Raw genomic sequence first — 23,999 nt, 5'->3', positions numbered from 1 at the left:
CGAGAAATTAGGGTAAATGCACAAGAACACAAGCGCCGCAGTAGGACATTTACAAAATGATCCCAATGACATCAGACAGACCGCCTACAATTAATCACTAGTAATCAATCTAACTGCACTAAATAAAAAACCTTCCGTGCATCAAGAGATGCAATAAAATGCTGCTTGTTCATGTTTGATTCATCAAAAAAGAACTGCTGGACGTTACTATGGGGAATGGCGCGAGTGGTTCAAAAATTCAATTTTCACATGGTTACACGGGACAGGTAATGCCATCTAGCGGGGCACAGTTGAAACAAAAGCGTCTGCAATCTCAAAGCCAATGGCGGGAAATTGATCAAAGGCCGTTGTTGCCGCTGTGGCTCCCACTGCTTTCAGTCAGCTGCTACTAGCCCAGTAAAGCCGGGCAACATTGTGCATGGCAACAGTGAAGTGAATCAGTCCGGTCGGTCTGCTTCGTGATGCATGTAATTTGAAGTGTGCTAACCCCGTGCGGACCACTAAAACGTGATTTTATTTCAAAATAGGCCCTTCCTTGGCACAAAACTAACATTACGAGGTTTCTGGACTGCCATTTCAACACTCAACTTCAACTGAATAGTTGACTTTGGTGTCCCTTTAACTTCTCGAGCTAACTGATGTTAATTTTGTTAACTTGTATATATTAAAATTGGTATGACATGACACTAGTATGACTAACATAAATCACAGACTAACATATAAATTATAACATGCATGCAGGTAACCCATAATTAGAGATCTGTGTTTTCAGTTTATTTTTAGGGAAAAAATTTGGCTTTTATCAAAGTTTATTTTTGGTAAATCCCCAATTGCCTGAAATTCATTGGTTAATTTTGCATTATAATTTATTGAAATGTGATCTCATTAATAATTAATATTTCCAGTGAAATTGCTTATCCTTGTAGCTGATAATCCTGCTTCTCCGTTCATTCCTTCATTTTTTTTCTCACCTACTGCTTACTTACTCTGTTTATAAGGCTGTTCATCTGTATAATCCCCTTCTCCTAAGTGTACTTTTGGGGGGCCAAGCTAGTCAAGCTGCTCTGCAGCTTTGTCTCCCAGCCTCCCTTTGTCTTGATGAAAAATCAAGGACCTATTATTTATATTATTATTCTCAATACTTCAAAATTTTAGATGAAATACCTGACCACGAAAATAAGCGAATGCAGTGAATGTATTTTAGATGTTTGGAAGGTTTGACCGCACAAGTGCATATCCATACAAGCATAGATCCTTGAATACAAACCACCTGCATTTGTTTGTATTAATATCTTAAGCTTGTTGTAATAGATGCAAGCATACTTTGAAAGGTTACTGGCACTGATGGAGGTGCGCTCCTTCAAATGATGACTCTCCACTTTGAAATTGAAAGCGTTGTTTGAACATTGAGAATGCCCTTTGAAAATCTAAGTTTACCGAATAAATTGCTAAATTTCTTGCTAAAAATTCTGAATTGCTAAAAATTGCTGAATTGCTAAAAAGTCTCCCAGTAGGTGGTCCTCATATTTTTTTCGGATTGATCCAAAAACACTGAGCTCTAGCCATGATTTTGGAATTAATCCAAAAACAGTGTGCTCTGGCCATGATTTACATGACACAGTCTAGGTGCACTCTTGCAGCTGTTTCATTAACTTAACATGTACGAAAATTAGCATGGCACGAGTATGACAAACACAAATGGTCAGTCATTCATGGTAAACAGGGTTCGACGGTAAATTGGGTCTTGTAAAAAGAATTTACTGATGTGATCAGTACTTTATATTACTAAAACTGTTAAAATAGTTTTTTTGGGCATCCATACAAAGCTTTCAAAACGATTCCCTATCTGAAAGGCTCCCTGAAAGTCATCTGCTGCGACTCCTCTCAGAGACACTGTGAAAACCCATTGGTGGCGGAAACACCGTAAGTCAACTTTCAGGTGCCTCTTTCTTTGAAAAAACAAGAAGTCGTCCGCCGGACTTATATCAGGGTTGATACAGTCTTCATGTCAGCCCAGCAGACTTCAAAGTAAACAGGAATAATGAGAAAGAAGTTCATGTGAGAAAGCTTTTAGTGAGTGTGAGTCTGAGTGAGTCCGGCTGAGAAAACTTTTAGCAAGTTTAAGTGAGACCGAAGTGCAAAATGTATTTCATGAGCGAGTCCAAGTGAGTTGCACACTTTTTGACGATCTATGATTTTATTTACTCAACTTCAGCATTACTATCAGCCTTACGTCGGCTCACGTTTATGCTCACACTAACTCGCACATTCTTCAAAGCACCAGTGGTCATATGCTCGCCGATTAATAATTCATCGAAGGCATGGGTTACCAGAAAAAAAAGGGTGACGTGAAATCCTCTCCCTCCACCAACCCCTGAAAATTTATCTTGAGAATTCTTCAAAAAATACCTTGTGTGCGTCATCTCTTTCAATAAAAATGTCCTTACTGGATTGTAACTTACTGGATAGAGTTGCAAGTCTGAGTGAGTCCAAGTGAGTAATACTTAGGTAGGCTCGAATTCGAGTAAGTCCAGCTAAAAGAAATTTTTGTGAATCTGAGTCCGAGTGGCTCCGGTTGAGAAAGATTTTGGTGAGTCCAAGTAAGAGTGAGTCTTGAGGGCAATATACATTTCATGAAAGAGTATGAGTGAGCTCCACAGTTTCACTCCCCACACAGCTTTCAAAGTATTGGAATCTACACAAAATTCAAAAGCCACACACAGCAGGCAAAGCAGCAATTGACCATGATGGTGTGGGTATTGACAAGGACTTGTTCTTGACAAGATCGTCGTGTCCACCCTCATAACAAGCTGCTTTCACTGTAAACAAGCACAAAACCATAGGAATTGCCGAAATGTCAATATTTTAGAATTATTATGACAGAATTATAGACAAGGTAATGTACAAAGAAATGATCCATTCAATATGCAACATCTCAAAAATACCAGAGCAGACGATATGGTAACTCACCAATCTTGGTGGATGTACTTGATGCTTCCAGTGCAGATGCATGGATGGAACAATGGCTTGTCGGGTGCCCCTTCCGAGCGACATACCCGACAGATGTCTGCAACAAAAGAGAAACAGATATTCAGTGCCGTATATTCTATGCTGGTTCTGGTATAAGCAGGACTAACTGAAACTGGGTTCCCTGCACGACAAATGTGTCACACTCATTTACTGATTTCAGTAATGTAATAACCATTTAACAACAGCAGGAATGACTAACCACTGAAAGATGAAACCCTGTTAGGCTAGCCGCACTGATAGGTAGGCGAGGTGGTAAGGGTTCATGACTATTAAATTATGCAACAAAGAACCGATAAACGCAGGCAAAGAATACATGAAGACAAGCACCGGTACCTGTCTATGATTATTCTTCATCGTCTGAGTTTATCATCCCTTCGTTGCACCATTTCATAATCATGAGCCCTATTTGACTAAAGTGGTGTATTATACACAGTGATTGCAACACAAACACCATGCATAAAGGTAGCCACAATTATGCCAAGAAAGAAAAGTGCTCTTCTCCAAACTGCACTGGCATTAAAGGGGCTGACCAAGAAATTTTTCTGGAGCCAGTTTTTTAAAACCCAATAGAAACCTCATCCTTCATAGTGTTTTTAGCTATAGTAGTTAATCCCAAAACTAAGTGGTTACTTTATTAGCAGTATTTTTCTATCTTAAATGCCCCTGAACTGCACAAAGATGCTCTCTAGCAATGCTGCAAAACAATGGCAATGCCAATGGCCCTCTTTGCATTATGCTCAAGGTTTTGCTTTCACAGGAGTGATTGAAACTGCGATCAAACACATTCATATTGACCTTCTTGACCATTATGGGATAAAAAATGCTCATCAGCACGCGAGATCTCTTTACCACCTCTCAAGCTAGGTGCTAGTGGCCCCCGCGATTACTTCCAAAAACACGTCACCGGAGGTAATCTCAGAAGCCATGAGGCAATTTTCATACTTTCCCAACACGTCAGCAAGTGCTCCTAGGCTATAAGCCCCCAGCTAACATTCATGCTGCTGCCCATGGGCATCGGGTCGTACATCAAACAAAGGAGGCGCCGCCGTTCCGCTCAGTGCAAAGGAATGTACATCTGCACATTTTACGTCAGAAAAGATTACAATAAAAAGTGTTCTGCATTTCAATGCTACTATAGAGACAACAGCGCACAACAGTAAAAGGTCCCATGATAGGTACAAGTACTTAACTTTTTTTGCTGCCAGAGGCAACATAAGTAAAGATGAATTCACATTTAATAACGGAAACAGGGTAAAAGGTCCCATGATAGGTACAAGTGCTTGACTTTTTTGCTGCCAGAGGCACCATAAGTAAAGATGAATTCACCTTTAATAACGGAAACAGGGTCCATTTAAAGCAATGCAAAAGACAATCCTTTTATTAGTAAAATAATCTCAATTCAGGTTCTAAGTGGCTGTCAGTAACATTAAAGTGTTTTGCGGTTCTTCTTGAACTATATACAATAGATGTGCGAGGCATTAGCCACTGAGTCATGCTAGAGCACCTATACTATAGATGTGTTAGATACATAATACAATGTTATTGATACAAGAGAAATTGGGATCTTTTTCTGTGCCAGAAATGCCACAACAAGCCCCAGATACAGTACACAACACAGTTGTAGGCATATTTTATAATAAGCGTTTGTGTGCACAAGTGTGCATGCATGCACATGCACCGATGTATGAGAGAAAAAGAAAGAATAGATTTAAGTACAATATATTTTTGCAGCTCAAACTATGCAGTAAAAGTCTTTAAAATTTGCAAATGTTATGCATGACTTTAAGGCTGGATACCTCAGTATGCTTCCTCTTATGTGCATCTTAGCCTCATGTAATATTTAGTAGGAGTTTGAATGCTTTCTTTTTTTCTAGTGTCACTTTGTTCTATAACCTTCGACCTTCCTACCCTACAGGGTAGATATAGCTTTCATTCAGGAAAATTCGACCGTATTCAAGGACTTTCCCAAGACCCCATCGAAGCTTTTGAAAAAGTAGAAAGCAGCATCTAATGTGGCAAACGTCCATACTATATAGCAATTTTTGCAAGCCACTGCAGTTTGTTTCAATGCAGTAGAGACACAAGAACTGTGTTGAAAATATTCAACTTTGCTGAAGCTTTATTGTATTGAATGATGCTAACTACTAGTTCTCACACTTTACTTCTCGAAGTATTTCACAAACAAGCACAGACACAAGTCCAATGAACCTCATTTTTGTGCACCGCTTGCTTGACAAAGAGAAATAAGAGCAGGAGGTTTTGCCATGACGTTTTCAATAAATAAACCAAGAGATAAAATGCAGAAGGTAAGCTGACAACTAGTTTATGGAGAAGTGAAATGGAAAATAGTGTGAGGCCATAAAGGAGCAAACAAAGGAAAGAAAGCACCACCAAGCCCTGGTGTCACTCTCTCCTACTGGTCTTTTTTAGTTTCGCATGTGCACTTGTAGAGGCTTTAGTTTTAGTCAGACTACGATACATCAAAGACGAGAATAGCCTTGCCGCGGTGTTCTAGTGGCTAAGGTACTCGACTGCTGACCCGCAGGTCAGCAGCCGAGTACCTAAGCCATTTTCGCCTCCATTTTCGATGGAGGCGAAAATGTTGTAGGCCCGTGTGCTCCGATTCGGGTGCACGTTAAAGAGCTCCGGGTGGTCGAAATTTCTGGGGCCCTCCACTACTGCGTCTCTCATAATGAATCATATGGTGGTTCTGGGACGTTAAACTCCACATATCAATCAATAAATCAATCAAACACAAGAATACAAATTTTCTCTACATAGAGAACAGTGGGAACAACCCCATGGAATCTTGTGTATAAGTACAGCACTGCATTAAAGATTAATAAGATGTTACCCACCACCTTCATTATAGCCCTTCAAGTGAAATTCTCCATAATGTGCCAAAGTCATCACATCATTGCAAACATTCATGCCAACAAAAGTCTTGTTATTACATATGCTACTAATCGAGGCAATAATTTTGATGGGAATTACATGCCATGGAGAATAAATGAGCAAGGTTTGTGCATCAAAATACAAAACAAGAGCCTTGCTTGCACTCCATAACGACACATTCACTCATTATTCGTCCCTGCAATACAGGTGATGTATAGAAATAGCGGTAAAGCACAAAGAAGCATACTACCTGTGCCTAGCACCTTCAATATTCTTAAAACTTAGATGTAAGGACTGCCAAAAACAACTATTGTTACATATGAATAATACTCACATAAAGTAAGCAATACACAAGAAAGTTGATGCCAAGACAATAGCATGCACGTGTTTATGAAATGCCTTCACACCAGTGGAGTAGCCAAGGGATAGCACATTGGACACATGCCCCTCCTAAAATTCCTTTCTGCCACGGGCTACAGAGCACAAAATAACACTTGACCACCCTTGCCTGCCCAGCCCCCACTTCGTGTCTAACACGTGCCCTTGCGATACAATGCAACATAAAACAGAAGAAGGAAACAATGTAAGTTCTGGCTTAATCAAATGGTGCAATTCACCAACTGAAGTTTTAGCAACAAAGCCATATTACGAATCCTACAAAGATTGCCCCCTGGAATTTTTGTGAATCTAGCATAACTGGGAGCAAGAAATGAGTAGTAGCACAAAATAAACCAGGCTGAGATCAGCTCACCAAAAAAGCCCATACTCACCTCACTCTCATTTATTTTGATCACTGTTTTCCTCATCTTAATTATGAGCCAACACGAGTGAAATACTCTACATGGAGTGATTAATAAAACATTAATATTTTCTTGAAAATTAAAATAACATTAATTTTAATTAGAATTCCGGTAGTACTCAGTGCAGAGAAGTACAAAATTTGGACACATATTCAAATGCCCTAACATCAGCAACTCAGTGCAGAGAAGTACAAAATTCGGACACATATTCAAATGCCCTAACATCAGCAACTGCCATGTGTGTCTCCTATTATGAATGAGTCACCAAATCGAAACTAGAAAGTGAAGGGGAAAAAAGAACTAAGAAAATTAATGTAAAACTCATTCACTGAAAGACTCGCCTAACTCCTTTATTAACTGCTCAATACTGATACTAATTGTGTAAAAAGGGATGTTACTATTACCCCTTTTCTCCGATAACCCAGAACAGGCTTTACAGCCCCTAAAGCCCGGAAGGCAAGCAGTGAATCTGAATAGTTGCTGCTCAATGGGTGTTGCGGAAGCAGAGTATACATCATTCACGGGGCCAAAGTAAAAAGGATCACAAGTGCACTGTAATCGCAAGGATACCTGTACATGCCTGTTCTTCTGAGAATAAGCAGAAAGCAATATAACCTGATACAGTCCACATGTGTGTTTGCTGACCCAGCCAACTCGAACCATGACTTAAAAAAAAAAAAACATGCGCTCTAGTAAAGTTGTACCTGTTGTTTATTAGTCGTAGTGGTGTGTACTTAAAACCTGTAGTTTCCTTCACAACTAAGTATAATTACTTATTTAACAGCAAGTAACAAAGTATTTAATTCTTGATAGAATCAATAATCAAGTAGTGGGCCACCTCAAATAACCTAAAAATCAAGCCTTTATTTTACGTTGACATTTACCCAGTTCTGTTTCCAAGAAAAAAAAAAAACATGCCACACTCCAAATATGAAATAGATGTGCACTCGCACACAGCTATTAAAACGATTCCACACATTATTTTGGTAATAAGTGGCTGCACTGCCCAGGGCTTTGCACTCTCTGATGGACGCAGCATAAAAACACGCCGCTGGCCCATCAATTGTTCCGATTTTACAAAAAGCTTTGAGGAACAAGTAAGGAAATGGTAGGCATCACAGATTACAGCAGCATAGGTCTACTAAACAAATATGGTGATATTTCTTTGACACTTTTTCTCATTTTCTACAAGTCATGTATCGTGAAGTACAGAATAATAAAAGGCACAATGAAAGCTTTCACAAGTGAAAGTGCATGAGCCAGTGATGATATCTGTGAATTATTTATATTCCAGAATTAAAGAGAGCAAATGACAAGCCCTAAACAACACAAATCTCATATTCTTGAACAGATCTTGAGACTAAGAATACGTACCTTAAAATGCAAGTATAGCAAAAAGAGCTGGGAGTGTACTTAACTTAAGCATCAGTTCATTCCACGTGTCAACTGATGAAATTTCTACTCGACTCGTCGTGTGAACAAGTGAACAGGGTTTCTTTATACCAGGTATACACACCAGGAAACCCATCCTCTAATCCATATCATGAAGGACAAATAATACAAAGTTGTGCAGTGTGTTTTGTTGCTTGCTCCACCAAACTATTACATTACATTTATTATAAAATAAATGGGGAAACGTGATCACACAATGCGCTTTCAGATGTCCTTACATATGAAACTGCACTGTGTAGTCACTGTATGAAACATATATTACACAGATTTGTGCATGTCTATTACTTAATGTGGAACGCTTCTTATTAGCCTATTGAAAATATGGATGCATGGTACATGCGACACCAATATATATATATATATATATATATATATATATATATATATATATATATATATATATATATATATATATATATATATATATATATATATATATATATATCAGCTTAGACTACAGTAACTATGAAATGCAAACATCAATGAAGTGGGGCGTGATGTGCTCGAGTTCGTGACCAATTTTCCCACTAAGTACACATCAGTAGCACAAATTCAGGAAAGCGATATTGACGATTAACTTGCACGCTCACTCAGCGCAGCAACGATTTAAATGATGCCCAACTTTATTACTATTATTATTAGGATGCAGAACAGGTGTCTCATGGCATCACGAGGCCTATCAAACGCAGAACGCTATTCTGCCCAGGCTCTGCCGACCAACTTCATTAGGCCACATAATTAAACGGTTGCACGCGTGCACTTTTCTTAGGCTTGCTACGTGCGCCAGGAGTACAACAACGCCGCTCAAGCGTCTCCCTGTCATGAGAAGACCGCAAGTCGTCTGCGCGAAACCACCGGCACAAAGGTTACGACATACATCATTACGCTCCAACGGCAACGAGTAGAAGACATTTTTTTGAACGAAACGCGCTTCCGATAAGTTTTCGAGCAATGAATCTCTTACACGGCCTCAACTGATCCAACGCAAGCGCTGACACACGTATTGCGCCAGCGCATGCCAGCGGGCTGTTGGTAAGGCTACAGGTATATACGTATTTATTACTTTTGGTGTTTAACAAGATGTTTTGGGTGTTGCCTGTGGATTGCGACCAAAAGAAAAGCCCCTGCGTAGCAGGCTCACAACATAATTCCACAGAAGCACAGCTGTTTTCGGTTTATACATGGTCACGCATACAAGATTTACGAACGCGACATAAAGCGCACCTAGGGCAAGGGATCAAGTTCTTTACGATGCTTAAGCTTTCGTTATTTCAATGAATTGCCTGTATATTGCGGCAAGCGGCACCAGTAGAATTAAAGTATACCTAAATAAAGCCTCTCCAAAACAAGTTCCTCGGGCCTGGACCCAGAAAGTTCGCCACCAACTGACAGCTTGTAATTACATGCCTTAGTTATCTTCCCAGCGTAAGTTGTTCCCAGTATGCATAGGCAGCAGTGAGTGCAAAGGTGAAGCATGGCAACTTCAATCATATTTTATACTATTCGTGACGTCGTAATCAAGCTGAGCAATGTATACTACTAAGTACTACCTGGATTTAAGCCTACTGTCGAAATGCAGCAAAACGTAGTATATCATTCACTTTTCAATTTTCATTACATAGTTAGGATTATACGCGCTTTCAAGTGAATTGACAGGGGCCCTAGCACAGAAAAACACTCTTAATAAGGGTGAAAACGAAGCGTTTTCTCGACGCTCACCTTGAAGCTGGGAATCGTCCATGTTGCTATATGACGTCAGGTCCGGAAACCAACAACTGAAGTAAAGCCACATCCGGCTCAGCTAGGCTTCATAAAACTTCATGGGCTGTGTTCCGATTTTAAGACACTGTAGTCTACGCCAACGTTTCTAGACTAGGTAAGTTGCAAAACTCCCCGCGTCAGACTACTCATCACACGGCGCCGGGACAACTTTCGGTTTAGTGGCGCTGGCGGCGCAAGAAGCTTCCGCTAGCAGACGAAAACGCGTAGTCGTAGTGGCAAGACGCCGTGGCGGCCGTTCTGCAAGAGCTTTGCCAACAGTATACTATCGAGATTTATTGTGCTGCCGCCGAAACTTAATACTGCGTAATATTAAGCGGTGTAAGGCAAATACAGTGTAATTATGGTTTTCTGAACTGCACACAATAAACAATGCTTGATATATATAGCATGGCATACGAGTTGTCGGTTAGTTGCTAGTTAGTGTACGTTCGCAATAGATTTTTAGACGCGAAAAACCCAATTAAAATGTCTGGCATCCTTTTTTGTGGCTGTGTTTTTCGGGCTTGAAAATAAATTACAACGATGTGGCGCGATCTCGTGGCTTTTGTCTGGTTATGTAGTCAGCTTTTTTTTTTTTTTTTCATGTCAGTCATATTCTTTAGCAACTTAGACCGTCGAAAAGCTACGCGTGGGGCCATTTTCTTGAGCATGTCTTCCCTCTGCCTCTTATGTAGTTCCTCTAATGAAACCTTTTAACACAGCTGCAGCCAAAGCTTCGAGCAGAGACCACACTTTGGGGTATCGGTGAGCACTTCGTAGTCATTACTCACGAGTCTGCCTGTTGACGCATTGGGACAACATGAACACACTTGCAGCTTTTCTGTGTGTCCCAGAAGTTCGGCCCATAGGGTGATGGTATCTGCATTGCCAGGCGACTTGGCTAAGTGATTGTGACGGCTGCTAATGGTGACTGTCATGTCTTCTGCGACGAAAACACATTTCTCCACAAATAGCGCTTTTTTTTTCTTTGAGCCCTAGAAACACCACAAGACATCTTGTCTCGCCATCTTTAACAACTTTCCGCCAGCATGCAAACAAACGTTTTCTATGTCTTTAAGCGAAATGACGCCACTAGTTGACGGCATGTCGGGACTTATTTCACATTCTTCGAGCTCAGTGCTCGGAGATAGTCTATTCTTTTTCACCGATGATATTCTGGAAAGGACCCCACTCCTATCGCGCAACTTTCGCTTCTTCGTCGTGGGCCCCGCAGCAAAAGTAAGCGGGCAAATTCGCGAATATTTGTGGAACGCATCCTTCGACGAGGTCCCACTTTCCTCTTGCGATTTGTACCTTCTTACCATATGACGTGAGTGTAAGTCTTCAGGATGTCCTTCTCATGAAAGAGCATATCACACAGACGTGAGGTGCTCGGCAGTTTCTTATCCGCACGAGGAATAGCATGGTCTTATACCTCTCGCTGCTCAGATACACATGGGTACAAAAGAAATGTTGTGGTGTCTCTCATTTCCTGTAGCTACTCTACAGCCAAGAACGCAACATCTGGCCATGATGAAAACACGCAACACATACAAAGCAGAACAGGGCACGCTGAAGCATAAAACTGTTCACGCAGAAAGAAGCCTCCACGGATAAAGACGCACTGCAACATGCAGAGCCAACGGAGGTTACAGGAGGGACATGAGCGAGCATGCAGTGAGTGAATCTGGGTGCGACAGCAGCGCCACATTTGTCGCTGGCAGCGGCGGCGCCGCGCAACATCACTCAGTTTTGCAACTTACCTAGTTCTAGAAACGTTGGTCTACGCAGACTGCTTAGCAGCTTAGAAGACCGCACCGACCCCATGCTGTCTGAAAATTGAAACGTTTAGACAGCTTTTACGCGACGATGCGCCACCTCGCGTGGAGAAGCTGAAAAAAAATGTAATAATTGTAATTTCTGGCTTATTTTGTGTTAAAATCAAAAACAAATAAACATAACTCACATTAAGCGTCTGCTTGTGTGTAGACGGCCATTCTGGCAAGATTTGATCTATCTGAGCGATTCGCAGAGCTGCCATCTTGCATCGTATTTTCTCACGACCTGCTATATATAAACTTCCGACCTACTTATGGCATCGCTCCCCCTGTCGCCAAATTTGCTTTTGCTTGTTTAGTTTTTTTTTTTTCGAAACAGCCACAGCGCGCCGTGGCGCCACCACTAACCCCCATCGTGTTAGCGGCCACTTCATTCTCCGTACGCTCCCAGTCGTCGCCAACACAGTCTGAAATACATAGTCGGCAACATCGTCAAGGGACGGCAGTAGTATAATACCATTTTCTGCGATGGTATACTGCTGCGTTCCTTACTTCAAGTCCAGCGGGCGACTTTCTAGGAAGGGCAACAAGTGTCGGCCGCGCTAGTGATGGGTGATTGGGAGAATGAGCATTTGGGTACACTTCGGAAGTGAGTTAAACTATATTTTTGAACGTTTGTAGCGTCCGACCCTTCATGTGGAGTGTCCTTGCATATAAAGAAAACCCACGACAGGCTCGTTAAAAGTTTGGTGTCGCCACCCCTTTAAATGATGCTTTAAACTCGAGCAGTTGCTTAAAATATTTTGCCATCTGCCCCCCTCACACCACATTCAACTTCAGAACAGCCTTTTTCCTGCCACAAAAATCAGAATGTCTTTTCCATCACTGTGACTGCACATTCAATGTTGGAAATGTTAACTGGAATGTGTCTGCCAAATGCAGGTGTTTCAGTGTATGTTGAGTGAAATAAACTCATTTAAATTGTGAACTTGCTTTTTAATCCTGCTTCTTTCAGTGGGAAAGCTCGCACAGGTACCGGCAATAGCTTCTGAGGAATCGACTTTTGTATCTTCAGCCCCAAACGCGGAATTTATGAACTTGTGTAGTAGTGAAATATATATGGGACTTGTCTAGTAAATTGCCAGGGTGAATCTGTAAACAGCATTGAAATTTCGCTCTTTGAAATTATTGCCAAACAGGCCTTCAGGATGCATTATGTGCATGATATTGTCAACCAAGAAATTTGAAAATGCAGCCTTTGATCAGAAACAGTGCATGCATAGTAGGTATTGCTGTGTAGGTTAACATACTTTTGCAAACTGTAAAACGTGTTGGCAGATATAAAATTTCGTGAAACAAGAAAGTGATATTTCATACCGGATAGTCGGAATACATAAAATGATAGGGAGAGCAACTGATTAAGTTGGGTTTGTCTCGTCATGCTTTTATATGAAGAATATTTTCAAGACGGTGTACCAGCAGTCATGGGAAAGTTTGGTGGCCCCGCCGATGCAAGATACGTGGCAATGTTATTGAAGGCGCATCGATGTTTCAACTGACTGTAACAGCGATGACTAAATTTAGATGATGGACCTTTTGAAAATACTGTTGGCGCGAACTGTCGTTGTAGCGGCAAGCCGCTACATTGCTAAAACTTTGACATGTGCAAGGGCCACACGTTTACGTCGCCTTACGTTTGCTTCACCCTGACGGTTACAATTATCGCTTTTCACACACCCTTCACATCTGGACAGCGTAGGAATGGTGTGTCCTGAAACAGAAGTTCTTGCAGTGGCAACGAGTTGGTCCTGAAGACAGGCGACAGCGTGGGTCAAGCAGGGCAGAGTGCCCTGCGGAAACTACTGTTTCAAAATGTGCCGTCAACCCCTGAATTACTTTTCCAGAGCTGATGCGAGGCTCCGTGAAGCGAAGTTAAAAATGTAACGGTTGCACTTCCCACTTCATTTTTAGTATATTATTTGTTTTTGCGGCCTACGTGTTCCCGACCGTCTGTTGGCCGTCTGACAGAAAATCGGCTGATCAACATCAATAACACTCGGCTGCTGTGCTCATTATGACCAGCGTGTTGCCTCGAGATATTAAACCCAGGGGCGGCGCCAGGATGTTTTTACTGGGGGGGGCAACCACGAAAAGTGAGTTCCTCCAGGGGGGCAAGCAAGTGGGGAGCTTATGCGTTGTATTTTCACTGTCTTACTCTCTTCCCCTTTTCTTCTTTTATAAACGCCCAACTTCTTCGATGGAAGTCTACGATATGTCCTGTTACATGTCACCTACGCTTCGTTCAGTAGCTCAACACGTCAATAAACATGCGTATTGTTCTGCTTAGGTGAGTTCAACGTAATATATTATCTGAAAGATTTTCTCTTGATCTAAATCAACTCTTACACTCTTACAAAAGAAATCACCTAGGCGCTAGCTTTATACGGGTTAGAATGGGATTAGCTGGGCGAAAAACAGCTGATCTATAGCTTCCTTGATAATATTACCAGGACGATAGCAACTTGAGAAAATGGGCGCAGCTGTGATGTAGTCGGAGGTAGCCAGCCAAGCCTCTGGGAGAAGTCGAGCCGAAGCAACGCCTCCTAGAACTTGTCAAGCCTGCGTGTCACGACGTCAGCTACGTCATCAGCATCGACCGGTTTGACGCCGCTATGCTGCTTCGCTATCTTTGCTGTCTAGTACACTGTAGCTGTATCTACTGCTATGCGCAGTTCACTGCAATCTCGCCAAGGATAGCTATCTATTAGCTCACCTGCAACTGCTTCATTTGCTGCACGCAAGTGCTGCTCAGTCACGAAATACCACAATCTTTCACCACAATCTTCCGAAAACACAAGAGGACACCAATTAGTCGGTGGCTGAAACCGTTTGGCTGGGCTAAAGGCCCAGGTTCTAAACACACCAGTGTAAGTAAGATATTCGAGCAACGCAGTAGGATACAACTTAATATTTAGCATGTTTACACAGCAGTTGTATTGCTAGTAAAATGAAAATTGATACAGTTTGTCAAACAACCGATATACAAAATGCAGTACCAAATAAAAGAAATTAAGCTTGGTAACCAGCAGCAACAAAATAACACGTGTTAACTAGATCACAATATAGCTTCGGAAGAGTCATTTCAGAGCATCAGAGATAACTAACACCACTAAGTAATGTTCATATCAATTCCAAGTTTCGTAATGATGCGCCAGATTACAAAATGTTAAAAGGCTGTTCTTGCACCTGCTGGTGTTGCTAAACGTTGGAAATGGGAAAAGAAAAAAGAAGCAATGTAGCAAAAGAATAAACAAATGAAGGGCATAGATTTGTAAAACTGGATCACGCATAGGCAGGTAAGTCATTTCATATCTGACTAAACAGTACACCAGTTTTCACAAACGTGTCAGCTCTCCTACTAGGCACTGTTCACCACACAAGCGGGGCACCGACGTGGCCTCAGACAAGCGGGGCACCTTTTGCAGTTTGTTTGAAAGCGAGGAAAAACGGCCGGAATTATTCGATGGCGAAGCGGGTTTCCGTGCCCGAACATTTTTCCCATGAAAGTGCCGCAAAGGTACTATAGAGTTTCATTTACCGGCATACTAGTGCAGACGTATACGCCGATTATTGTGTGCAGCATCGAACATGTCAACAACACGCTGAAGGTCTATCTTATTGGCTAGAGACCGTTCTACCGCAAGCACAGCTAGGTCGCTCAGACGGTTGTTAGTCATTTTGCTGCGAAGATAAGTCTTCAGTCTTCGAAGGCACGAAAATGTGCGCTCGCAAGAAGATGATGATGCCGGTATCGTCACGGCGATAACACTTAGCTTGTGCAGTTCGTGAAAGGCTAACTTATACTCTTCCAAGACGGTGACCAATTGCAGCAATGTTTCTATCTTGCACTTCCTTTCGGCTTCGATGCGCTGAAGAAGTTTAATTACCAACTTGCATTCAACTTCAACGCTGTTGATGTCGCATGCATAGTGCTCAGCGAAAGGCTTGAGCAAGGAGACGTCCATAAAATTCTCACTTTGAGGGTGGAGGGCGCTGACTCCGCAGAGTACGTCATTATTTTCCGCAAATCGCCTAGTCAGTTCCACAATGAGGTGGTCCAAAACGGGCAGAAAAACTTTGACTCTGAAAGTTTCTTTTGAATCTGGAGACTCTTCTTCAACGGGCCGTCCTTCACTTAATACAAACTGCTCTAAATGGAGCGGAAGGCACTTCGTTCTCTGCTTTTCCCTTTGGGGGACCCCGTTCTCCTCAGAAATAGTGCAGGTTTGCTCCCACACAGCGCCAAACGCGCTCTGCGAATTTCTGATTTCGGATAACTCGTCAATGACAGTGTGCGCCATGAGGCATGCCTGACTAAGGTTGCAGTCTTTACTTTGTAATATGTCCGAAAAAACCTTAAGGCGGCTGAGTAGCTTGGTGAATAGCCTTAAATGGAAAAGAAAAGAGAAGTTCATTTGCTCCAGCAGACCCCCGGCTTCCGTTGCCCGCCTGCTGTTTGTAGCGATGACTTCGCTGAGGCATACAAGAATGGCAGGAAGGCTTTTCATGGCAGCTGTGCAAGACGTTATCTGGCAGGCCCATCGTGTATCGCTGAGACGCTGCAGCTCTGTCACAGGCAAAGACAACCTTTTTTGAACATCTACATAGAGGGAGTGAACTGCAGATCCACTTAGGAATACATAAAGGCTTTCCAAAAGAGAGAAAAAATCCCTCACCGGTTTTATCGCCTTGCAGACATCCACGATGACAAGATTGAGACGGTGGTTCATGCAGTGTACGTACACTGCCTGCGGCACTTCCTGCCTGAATAGTGCCTGGACGCCTCGTGACGTACCGCTCATGACACTTGCACCATCGTATGTTTGAGCAATGCACAGTTGAGAATCAATGCCGCAGCGATTCAGCGTTTCCTTGACGTAGCTCAGGAGCGACTTAGCATCCAATTGCTCAGCGTTGCGGAATCCAAGGAACCTCTCAAAGACAGCCCCATTGAGGTAGTACCTTACTACCACTGACAACTGTTCCGTCTTACTTAGATCCTTGGTTTCATCGACGATAAGTGCAAAGCACTGGGAGCTTTTCATCTCTTCCTTTATACTTGTTAATGTGATGTGGCTGAGAATTTCGAGGATCTGGTGTTGTATCGAGTGATGAACGCACTTTGCATTCGCTGCTCCACCATTCAGTTTCTTTCCTATAATGTCATATTTAGCAAACAAGTTCAAGAGCTCAACGAAGTTTCCTTTGTTTTCACTTCTGGCACTTTCATCGTGGCCCCTCTGAGAGATTCCCTGAACGGCAGTAAATCGCAATATATCGGCAACTCTTGCTATATAGAGGCGATTTTCCTGCACCTCCCTGGAGTACGCGTCGCTGAGATGTGTTGCAACCGACCTGCTTTGTCCTCCCGCCTTCATCTGCGTGAAGGAAACCCACGATGCCTGGCAAGTCTTATGCACGAGTGAGTTTTCGTGCTTCCTGAAGCCACCGTCTCTTTCTAGGGCATTTTTCCAATTACTGTATCCACCATTGACAAATGCAGATTTCTCATTGTCACCAGTTGAAAACATTCTGCAAGGGAAACAGAAAGCTGCGTCAGCCTGCGCGCTGTACTCCAACCAAGGAAATAGGCGGTACCAGTTTGAGTTGAAGCTCCTGCTCAATTTGCCGTACTTCTTAGATGGAAATGGGTTCAGTATTGGCTGTGTAGGTTTCTCTGTCTTGAATTTCGAAATGTCCAACTGGCCTGCGTGGTCGACATCCACATCAGAGGCGGTGAATTCTGTCGCAGAATCAGGTTGATGTCTTGCTGCACACGATGCGGAAAGGTCATCACATTCGCGGTCCATGTGCCCTGACGAGGACGGGCAAGCATCGTCAGACGCGATGCTACGCACAGTCTCTTCAAGCGGAATTGAAACAAAGCACTGAGCATTTTCTTGTTCCTGAAGCGTCTCCGAATCTTCTGCTGTGGAAGCAAAAAGCTCGGGGGAGACAGCTTTTTGCTTGGCCCGCTTGCTCGAAGGCGAAAAAAAAGTCGGCAATAGACCTTTTCTGTGACATACTGGTGGTGGTAGTGATTAGAATGAAGAGGAAAAAGGCACCTAATTTCTGTCTGCCTTCATGCGACACGGCGCAGTGCCTTATAGGGGTGGGGGGAAGGAGGGATAAAAAGAATAGAAGGAAAGTAGAAGCAGAAGAAGACAGCCAACGAGAGGAAAAAAGAAGGAGATAGGAAAGTCGACATACTGAGACAAGCCAATGTAGACTGAACGTTGGAGGGATGGCAGGGGAGACCCACGCCGTAGAGGGCGCTGCGGGGTCGGCCGCTGCCGTTGAATGGGGGGGGGGGGGCAAAACTCGTTACAAGAATGTTGACCTCTCCGATGTTCCCTTCAACCTGTCTTTAAAAAAAAAAAACCTGTTCCTTTGCTCCCACGCTACACGCGTTCTGCACGTGTTTTTGAGAGTTTCGCCTCGCGCGCGGTTAGGATGTACACGCTTTTGTCGCGTTTAAGATCGCCGCAATTTAAGATTTTTTTCGTGGCAGCAATTTGGTGAAAGGTCAGCGATCTGCTCAGCCATGTAGCAGATGCGGAGCAAGTGGTAGCAGACAACGCCATAATCAAACTCTATAAAAACATGTGCGATGGCAAAATGCCTCATTAAAAAAAAACTAGCGATTGCGACCATCTGGTGTGCACAGAAATATGTCATACGATAACTGCACGGAGATAGCTATGTATGGAAATTTATTAATCAAACATTGTGCGTAGTCCGTTGCTTGAATCATTATTACATTTAATGAAAGGTATCCAAAGAGCAATGCGCTTGTTGTACTCGTTGTTAGGCTAGTTAGTACATGTCTCAGTTAAATAGTCAATTTCGCGCCAAAATCACGACCATACTGCAAATGAAGAAAACACATAGACAGGGCGGGCGCGCTTGTTGCATAGACAAATGTCCTTGTTACTAACCGCGTTCCAATCTTACCCTTAAAACGTGGTGGTATGAAGGGGTCATGTTTATGATAAATACCCTTTTATTCTAGCTTTACTTGATAATTGCACGTGCGCGGAACAAATTTTCGCTGAGCGTAAATTTTGGAATCAACAGTCTAAAGAGAATGCTTTAAAATGCATAGTCCGTTATGCGCTTCGCTGCTTATCATACCTCTGCGCCGTTTCTGCGTAAGATGCCCGTTTCCTGTAAGCCGCTGGAACTATCGTCAGTACATAAGAAGTGTGCTCGCTTGAGTCACTTTGCAGTTTTCCACAAAATGGCTGCTACAAATCATTGTCGAAGCTTTTGGCAACCACATTCTTCCATCGGCGCTGCTTAGATACAAAAAATATATAATCACACATCACAAATACCACATGTGTACACAACTTCAACTACTACAATATCGAATAACAGTAGCAGCATAAACATGTCTTCGCAATTTTTTGACAGTGCTGAAAAGATGCAAGTTGAAAGTAATATGGCAATTTGCGCTTTTAAGATGCAGATATGTATCTCCATGTAACTCAAAAGCTTAGAGGAGTGGTGACGCAGTAATAAGCTCCTGTCAGGTTAAATGCATCGTGCACGTGCTCATTTTTATAAAAAAATTTACTTGTCTCAGCGCACTGTTGCGATCCATGCTTGTCGCCTGCTTTTTCTGTTTGGGAATGTTGAAGTCGACCCCTTCGTGTTTACATGGCCATTGTCACAGTTGACGACACAGCTATGATTCCCTCCTCTTTGTCGCCTTGACATGGCGGAACGAGGGCTGTTTCACGTGCAGCGCGCGCTTCACAAGTATACGCGGGAACCAAAGGGAGCGGAGGCTGTACGCTTTTTCCGGCAGAGAAGCGTTGACGTCGCCGGACAAACTTCTCGGGTCTTCTCTCTCACGACGGGGGGCAGGGGGGGCGCAGTCAGGTCTGCACATTGATATAATAGAGGCTGCGACTGGGGGGGAGCGCCAAGTCAGCCCCATGCATTGACATAAGAGGGAGGGGTGGCACTGCGACGAACCTTCGCCCCTCCTGAAGGGGAACCCTGCGTATGCCTATGCGTGACACGAACACTGCTTGGGAGCGAGCACAGAGTAAGAAAATAAGAAAAAAGTGTGTGTCTTACACCGCGAGAGCTAGCAAACGAATGGAATACCACGGCAGTTTGTCCAGTTTTGTTTTTTTTTTTTACGTGCCGCTTTGGCATCGCCTAAAGACGACACGCATATCCGCGTGTTGTGTGTTCTAGATTTAGTGCCAGGGACCCCCAGCCGCCGGCGTACGCACGCTCTGGCGTTCCATTGTACTCCCAACTGCACCTGCAGATTATGCAAAGAAACGTACGTGGGCGGCTGGGATCTCCCTATGTCCAAGGTTAAACTTCACATGAAAAGGTATCGAAACCGGCTCCGTATATGAACGTCTACGGTTTTGAGCCCACGCTGCTTGCTGCTCCTATGTTCTAGCCTGCTTATGGCCACACGTGCACAGGCACGCAGGCAGAAATTTGTTTAAGGTGAGGGGGGGGGGGATACTACCTGGATCCGAAGTTGGGGCCGGCCAGGCAGACGTGGTCGAGCGTCGTTTTGTTTTGTGCCCTGTATGCGATGGCATTTTTGGAAGGAGGGGGGTCACAGGCCTAATGTGCCACCCCCTGGCTACGCCACTGCACGTGCACCCTGTCTAAGGTTCCCCAGCGCTCGTTGCCCCAGCAGGGCGAAGCTTATTCTCTGCGGTGGTGGTGTGTGAGGGGAAGGCGCGCCTCGAAAAGAGGATGTCGCACGAGCTTGTTGCTTCACACAAGCAGAGCAAACTACAAACTGTGGACTTTCTTGTTTCAATCTACTATCAGTCAGAGCCATTTCTTTTCTTATCGTGCCTGTTCGCACTGTATTTCAAGTGCCTGTTTATCACAGGCGAGAGGGTAATAGTCTCTGATCAGAAATTTCCAACAATTTGATACTTTATTTCGATACCGCATCCCTTGGGTAAGCTTTCCGGGCAGCATATATTGAAAACCTAGTAGGAGCAGAGCTAGCAACTGGCGGCGAGAGCTGATTGGCTACTTGAGCCGAGAGACGCTGTGATGTCACGCCATAGCAACGGCGCCGGCGCCGCTTCGGATCTTGGCCGCTTTGGCCGCGCCACCGTTACCGCTGCTTCGTACGCGGCTTTGGCTTTCGCGCTGCGCGCGTTTGGCCGCCCGAACCGCTCTCTCTCTCGCGGCGCTTCTCGTTTTGCGCTGGGCCGCCGATGACTATTGGAGAACCTTGCCAAACCATGAGCGCTACGCGCGCCGTTATTTAGTGAATAAAGTTGCCTTAATTAGGAATGCATTCCTACACTTCTCCAGGGCATTGCAAAAAACAATAAAATGCTGCGCCGTTCATGGAGTTATTTGAACTCTATTAAGAAACTTCATGTAATCGCCAAAATTACGCATCGCAATACAATGGCTGTACTTAAAGCTCATAGCGCTTAAAGCTCATAGTACTTAAAGCTCATAGGCTGTACTTAAAGCTCATAGCTATCTCCTATCGCATCCGACGCGCATTGTTTAGTGAATAAAGTTGCCTTAATTAGGAATGTATTCCTAGCTTTTCCCAGAGCATTAAGCAATTTTGCGCCGAAAAATTGCTGCGCCGTTCACAAAATTTTTTGAATTGTATTAAAAAAACCCTATCAGCAACATTCGGTACCGAAATAACGGGCTGTAACTAAAGCCATGGAATACATCGTAAAAGCGCTACCACACAACACAAGGGAAGAAGAGACGAGCACAGGCGCAAACTAACAACTGATTTATTGAACGCAGATCAACAAGTATATATACCAGCAAGCTGCGCAGGCGCATCGTCACAGCGATCCTTAGAACAGGAAACAGAAAAAACGTTCAAACAAGGCGCGTCAGAAATTGAATTTCGGCTTTGTACAGCGCAATGGAAGTGTCGCTGACACAATCCTCACCTGCTTTTATAATGAAAAACGCTTCTAAGGTTTCACGGGCCGTTTTTTGCCTACTTCTGCCAAGGATTTTTGCGCAGCGGAACCGTGGTTCACAATTCGAGCACGCCGCGCAGTGGTCAACAAGATGACTTCTCTCGTTATTGTTAAGATTTCTTTCGTGTTCCCTGAGTCGGTCATTGAGGCAGCGCCCTGTCTGGACGATGTAGCTCATAGTGCATTGAAGGTGCCTCCCATCGCGCGGAGAGCTGCTTTGTTAAGTACGCGCAGTATCTGGAGCCAGCATGTGCCTTTATTATATCACCTAGTTTGGTCCACATGCTCTAAAGCGCCCGTTAAGTTATTTTATCGAACAGCAATTAATAATAAAATAATACGTATTAATTAAAGCTTACAATGCATTGCAGGCGTTTCCCATCGCGCACAGTTTTGCAATAATGCGCACGGCGCAGTCTCCGGAGCCAGCACGTGCCTTTATGTCACCTATATCAACTTTAATCGGAACTGCGCAGAGCCTACATACACGCACTTTGGCCGATTTGCGACCCAATCATGCCACGTGTAACTCGTGAAATAAAGGAAACTGGTATACAGCGTTGTACATAAGCTGTGACCCTTCAAACACCACATTTCTATCTTACAAATAAATATCCGCGAACTTGAGCAAGAGGAGATGAACAGTTGGAAGTATTGTTTCTCTAAAATGTAGTTGATAGGTTTGTTCGTTTTCTTGTTTTGCATGACAATTTTGTTTCAGAGGTTAACTTTTTTTGCTCCGAACGGCCACGTGCGCTTTTCCTTCCCGCTGTCCACGGCCAGCATTGAGTCCACGGCCAGTCCTTGAGGCTGGCAGAACGAATCTTTCTCCCCTTCACACCAAACCACATTTCTGCGTGCTTTTGTGCAGCGGCCTACGCGGTTTAAGCTTAAACAAGGCCATGCCGCTGGTGCGCTCTGGGTTCCACTGCCTACTAAGTCTGGAAAGCGATCGCTGAAACGAGCGAGCAAGCAGCCTCCATATCGAATTGCCACATCGAATTGCGTATGGCTTGATTCGATATGGTCGTGCAGCCCAGCTTCTCGACGGAAAAGCCCGCGCGGCCAAGGTCCGGAGCGGCACCGTCACCGTTGCTATGGTGTGACGTCAGAGCGTCCCTCGGCGCAAGTAGCCAATCAGCTCTCGCCGTCGGTTGCTAGCTCTGCTCCTACTAGGTTTTCAATATATGCTTCCGGGCACTTGGGTGGGCATAGGGGTGGCAGGCGAGAATTTTGTGGGGGCTCCAGCCCACCCTTGCCTCCCCTGGCACCGCCCCTGATTAAACCCCGTGAATAAGTCAGCGCACGCGTTTCATTTCACTTAATTTTATTTCCTTAAAGACCCCTTGCGGGGCATTACATAAGGGGTGGGTACATAAAAATTGAGGAGAAAACAATCGTTTGTCCTAAAGTGAAAGATGATTAGTGATACTGGTTGTGAAGGTAAAAGTACAAGTAATGGCAGGAATGTCGCCTGAAAGGCCATTCCAGGCAACTGCTGTGCGAGGAAAAAATGATGTTGAAAAGGTAACGGTGCGTGCACGTGGGCGTGCGACTTGAAGAGGATGATTAGTTCGTTGAGAGATGTGCGCTGGGGGAACAAAATAAGGTGGCATGCGCATCGAGCTGTGAAATAACTTATGAAATAACGAAAGACTGGTGATACGGCGGCGGAGGGAAAGGAGGGGCAGTTGAAGTTCTGTCTTTAGTGAAGATACGCTGACGTCATGGAAGTAAGAATTATTGATAAACCTAGCGGCACGGTTTTGATTACACTCAAGGGCGTCTTCAAGATAGGCCTGTTGCGGGCTCCAGATTGGGGAGGCATCTTCAAGTTTAGTTCTAACAAGGCTTTTGTAAGCTAATAATTTTACATTTCTAGGTGCGTTACGTAGATGACGTCGCAAGAATCCCAATGTTTTGTTTGCCGATGATATGACTTTCGTGATATGCAAACCCCATGAAAGATCGTTGCAGAGTGTGACCCCCAAATATTTAAAAGAATTAACAGTTTCAACTGGAACATTACTGATGGAATATGGAAAAACAAGTGGAGAACGGTGGCGGGTGAAGGATTAGGCTTTGCATTTGTGAGGGTTAAGTTCCATTAGCCAATCATCGCACCATTGTTTTACTTTGTTAAGACCACTCTGTAGAGCTAATTGATCAGAAGCGTTACAAACAGTGTGGTAAATAACACAATCGTCGGCAAACATTCGGATTTTACAGGATACATGAGTTGGGAGATCGTTAATAAATAT

At 43.7% G+C, this 23,999-nt stretch overlaps 2 protein-coding genes across 3 annotated transcripts in view; both read right to left on the bottom strand.

Annotated features, from left to right (window-relative positions):
• LOC119176577 (E3 ubiquitin-protein ligase MARCHF6) overlaps positions 1-11,792 on the bottom strand; it is a 145,544-nt gene extending 133,752 nt beyond the window's left edge. The window contains exons 1-2 of one of the 2 annotated variants that reach the window (XM_075877902.1): positions 11,702-11,792; positions 2,971-3,067 (exon numbers count right to left, since the gene is read on the bottom strand). In XM_075877902.1, the coding sequence (XP_075734017.1) occupies positions 2,971-3,067; positions 11,702-11,765 (161 nt within the window). In that variant the 5' untranslated portion in view covers positions 11,766-11,792. Of the gene's footprint in view, positions 1-2,970; positions 3,068-9,896; positions 10,049-11,701 lie in introns of those variants that run through there. The other variant, XM_037427936.2, reaches the window with a different exon arrangement.
• A 2,066-nt stretch (positions 11,793-13,858) lies between these two features.
• LOC142775801 (zinc finger MYM-type protein 1-like) lies at positions 13,859-17,974 on the bottom strand. The gene has a single exon (XM_075877900.1). The coding sequence runs from the start codon at positions 17,584-17,586 to the stop codon at positions 15,322-15,324; it is 2,265 nt and encodes a 754-aa protein (XP_075734015.1). The 5' UTR covers positions 17,587-17,974; the 3' UTR covers positions 13,859-15,321.
• Between the last annotated feature and the right edge of the window lie 6,025 nt (positions 17,975-23,999).

The sequence above is a fragment of the Rhipicephalus microplus genome, chromosome X, assembly GCF_043290135.1.
Source record: "Rhipicephalus microplus isolate Deutch F79 chromosome X, USDA_Rmic, whole genome shotgun sequence".
Classification (NCBI taxonomy): Eukaryota; Metazoa; Arthropoda; class Arachnida; order Ixodida; family Ixodidae; genus Rhipicephalus; species Rhipicephalus microplus.
This window is presented reverse-complemented; position numbering and strand designations above follow the sequence as displayed.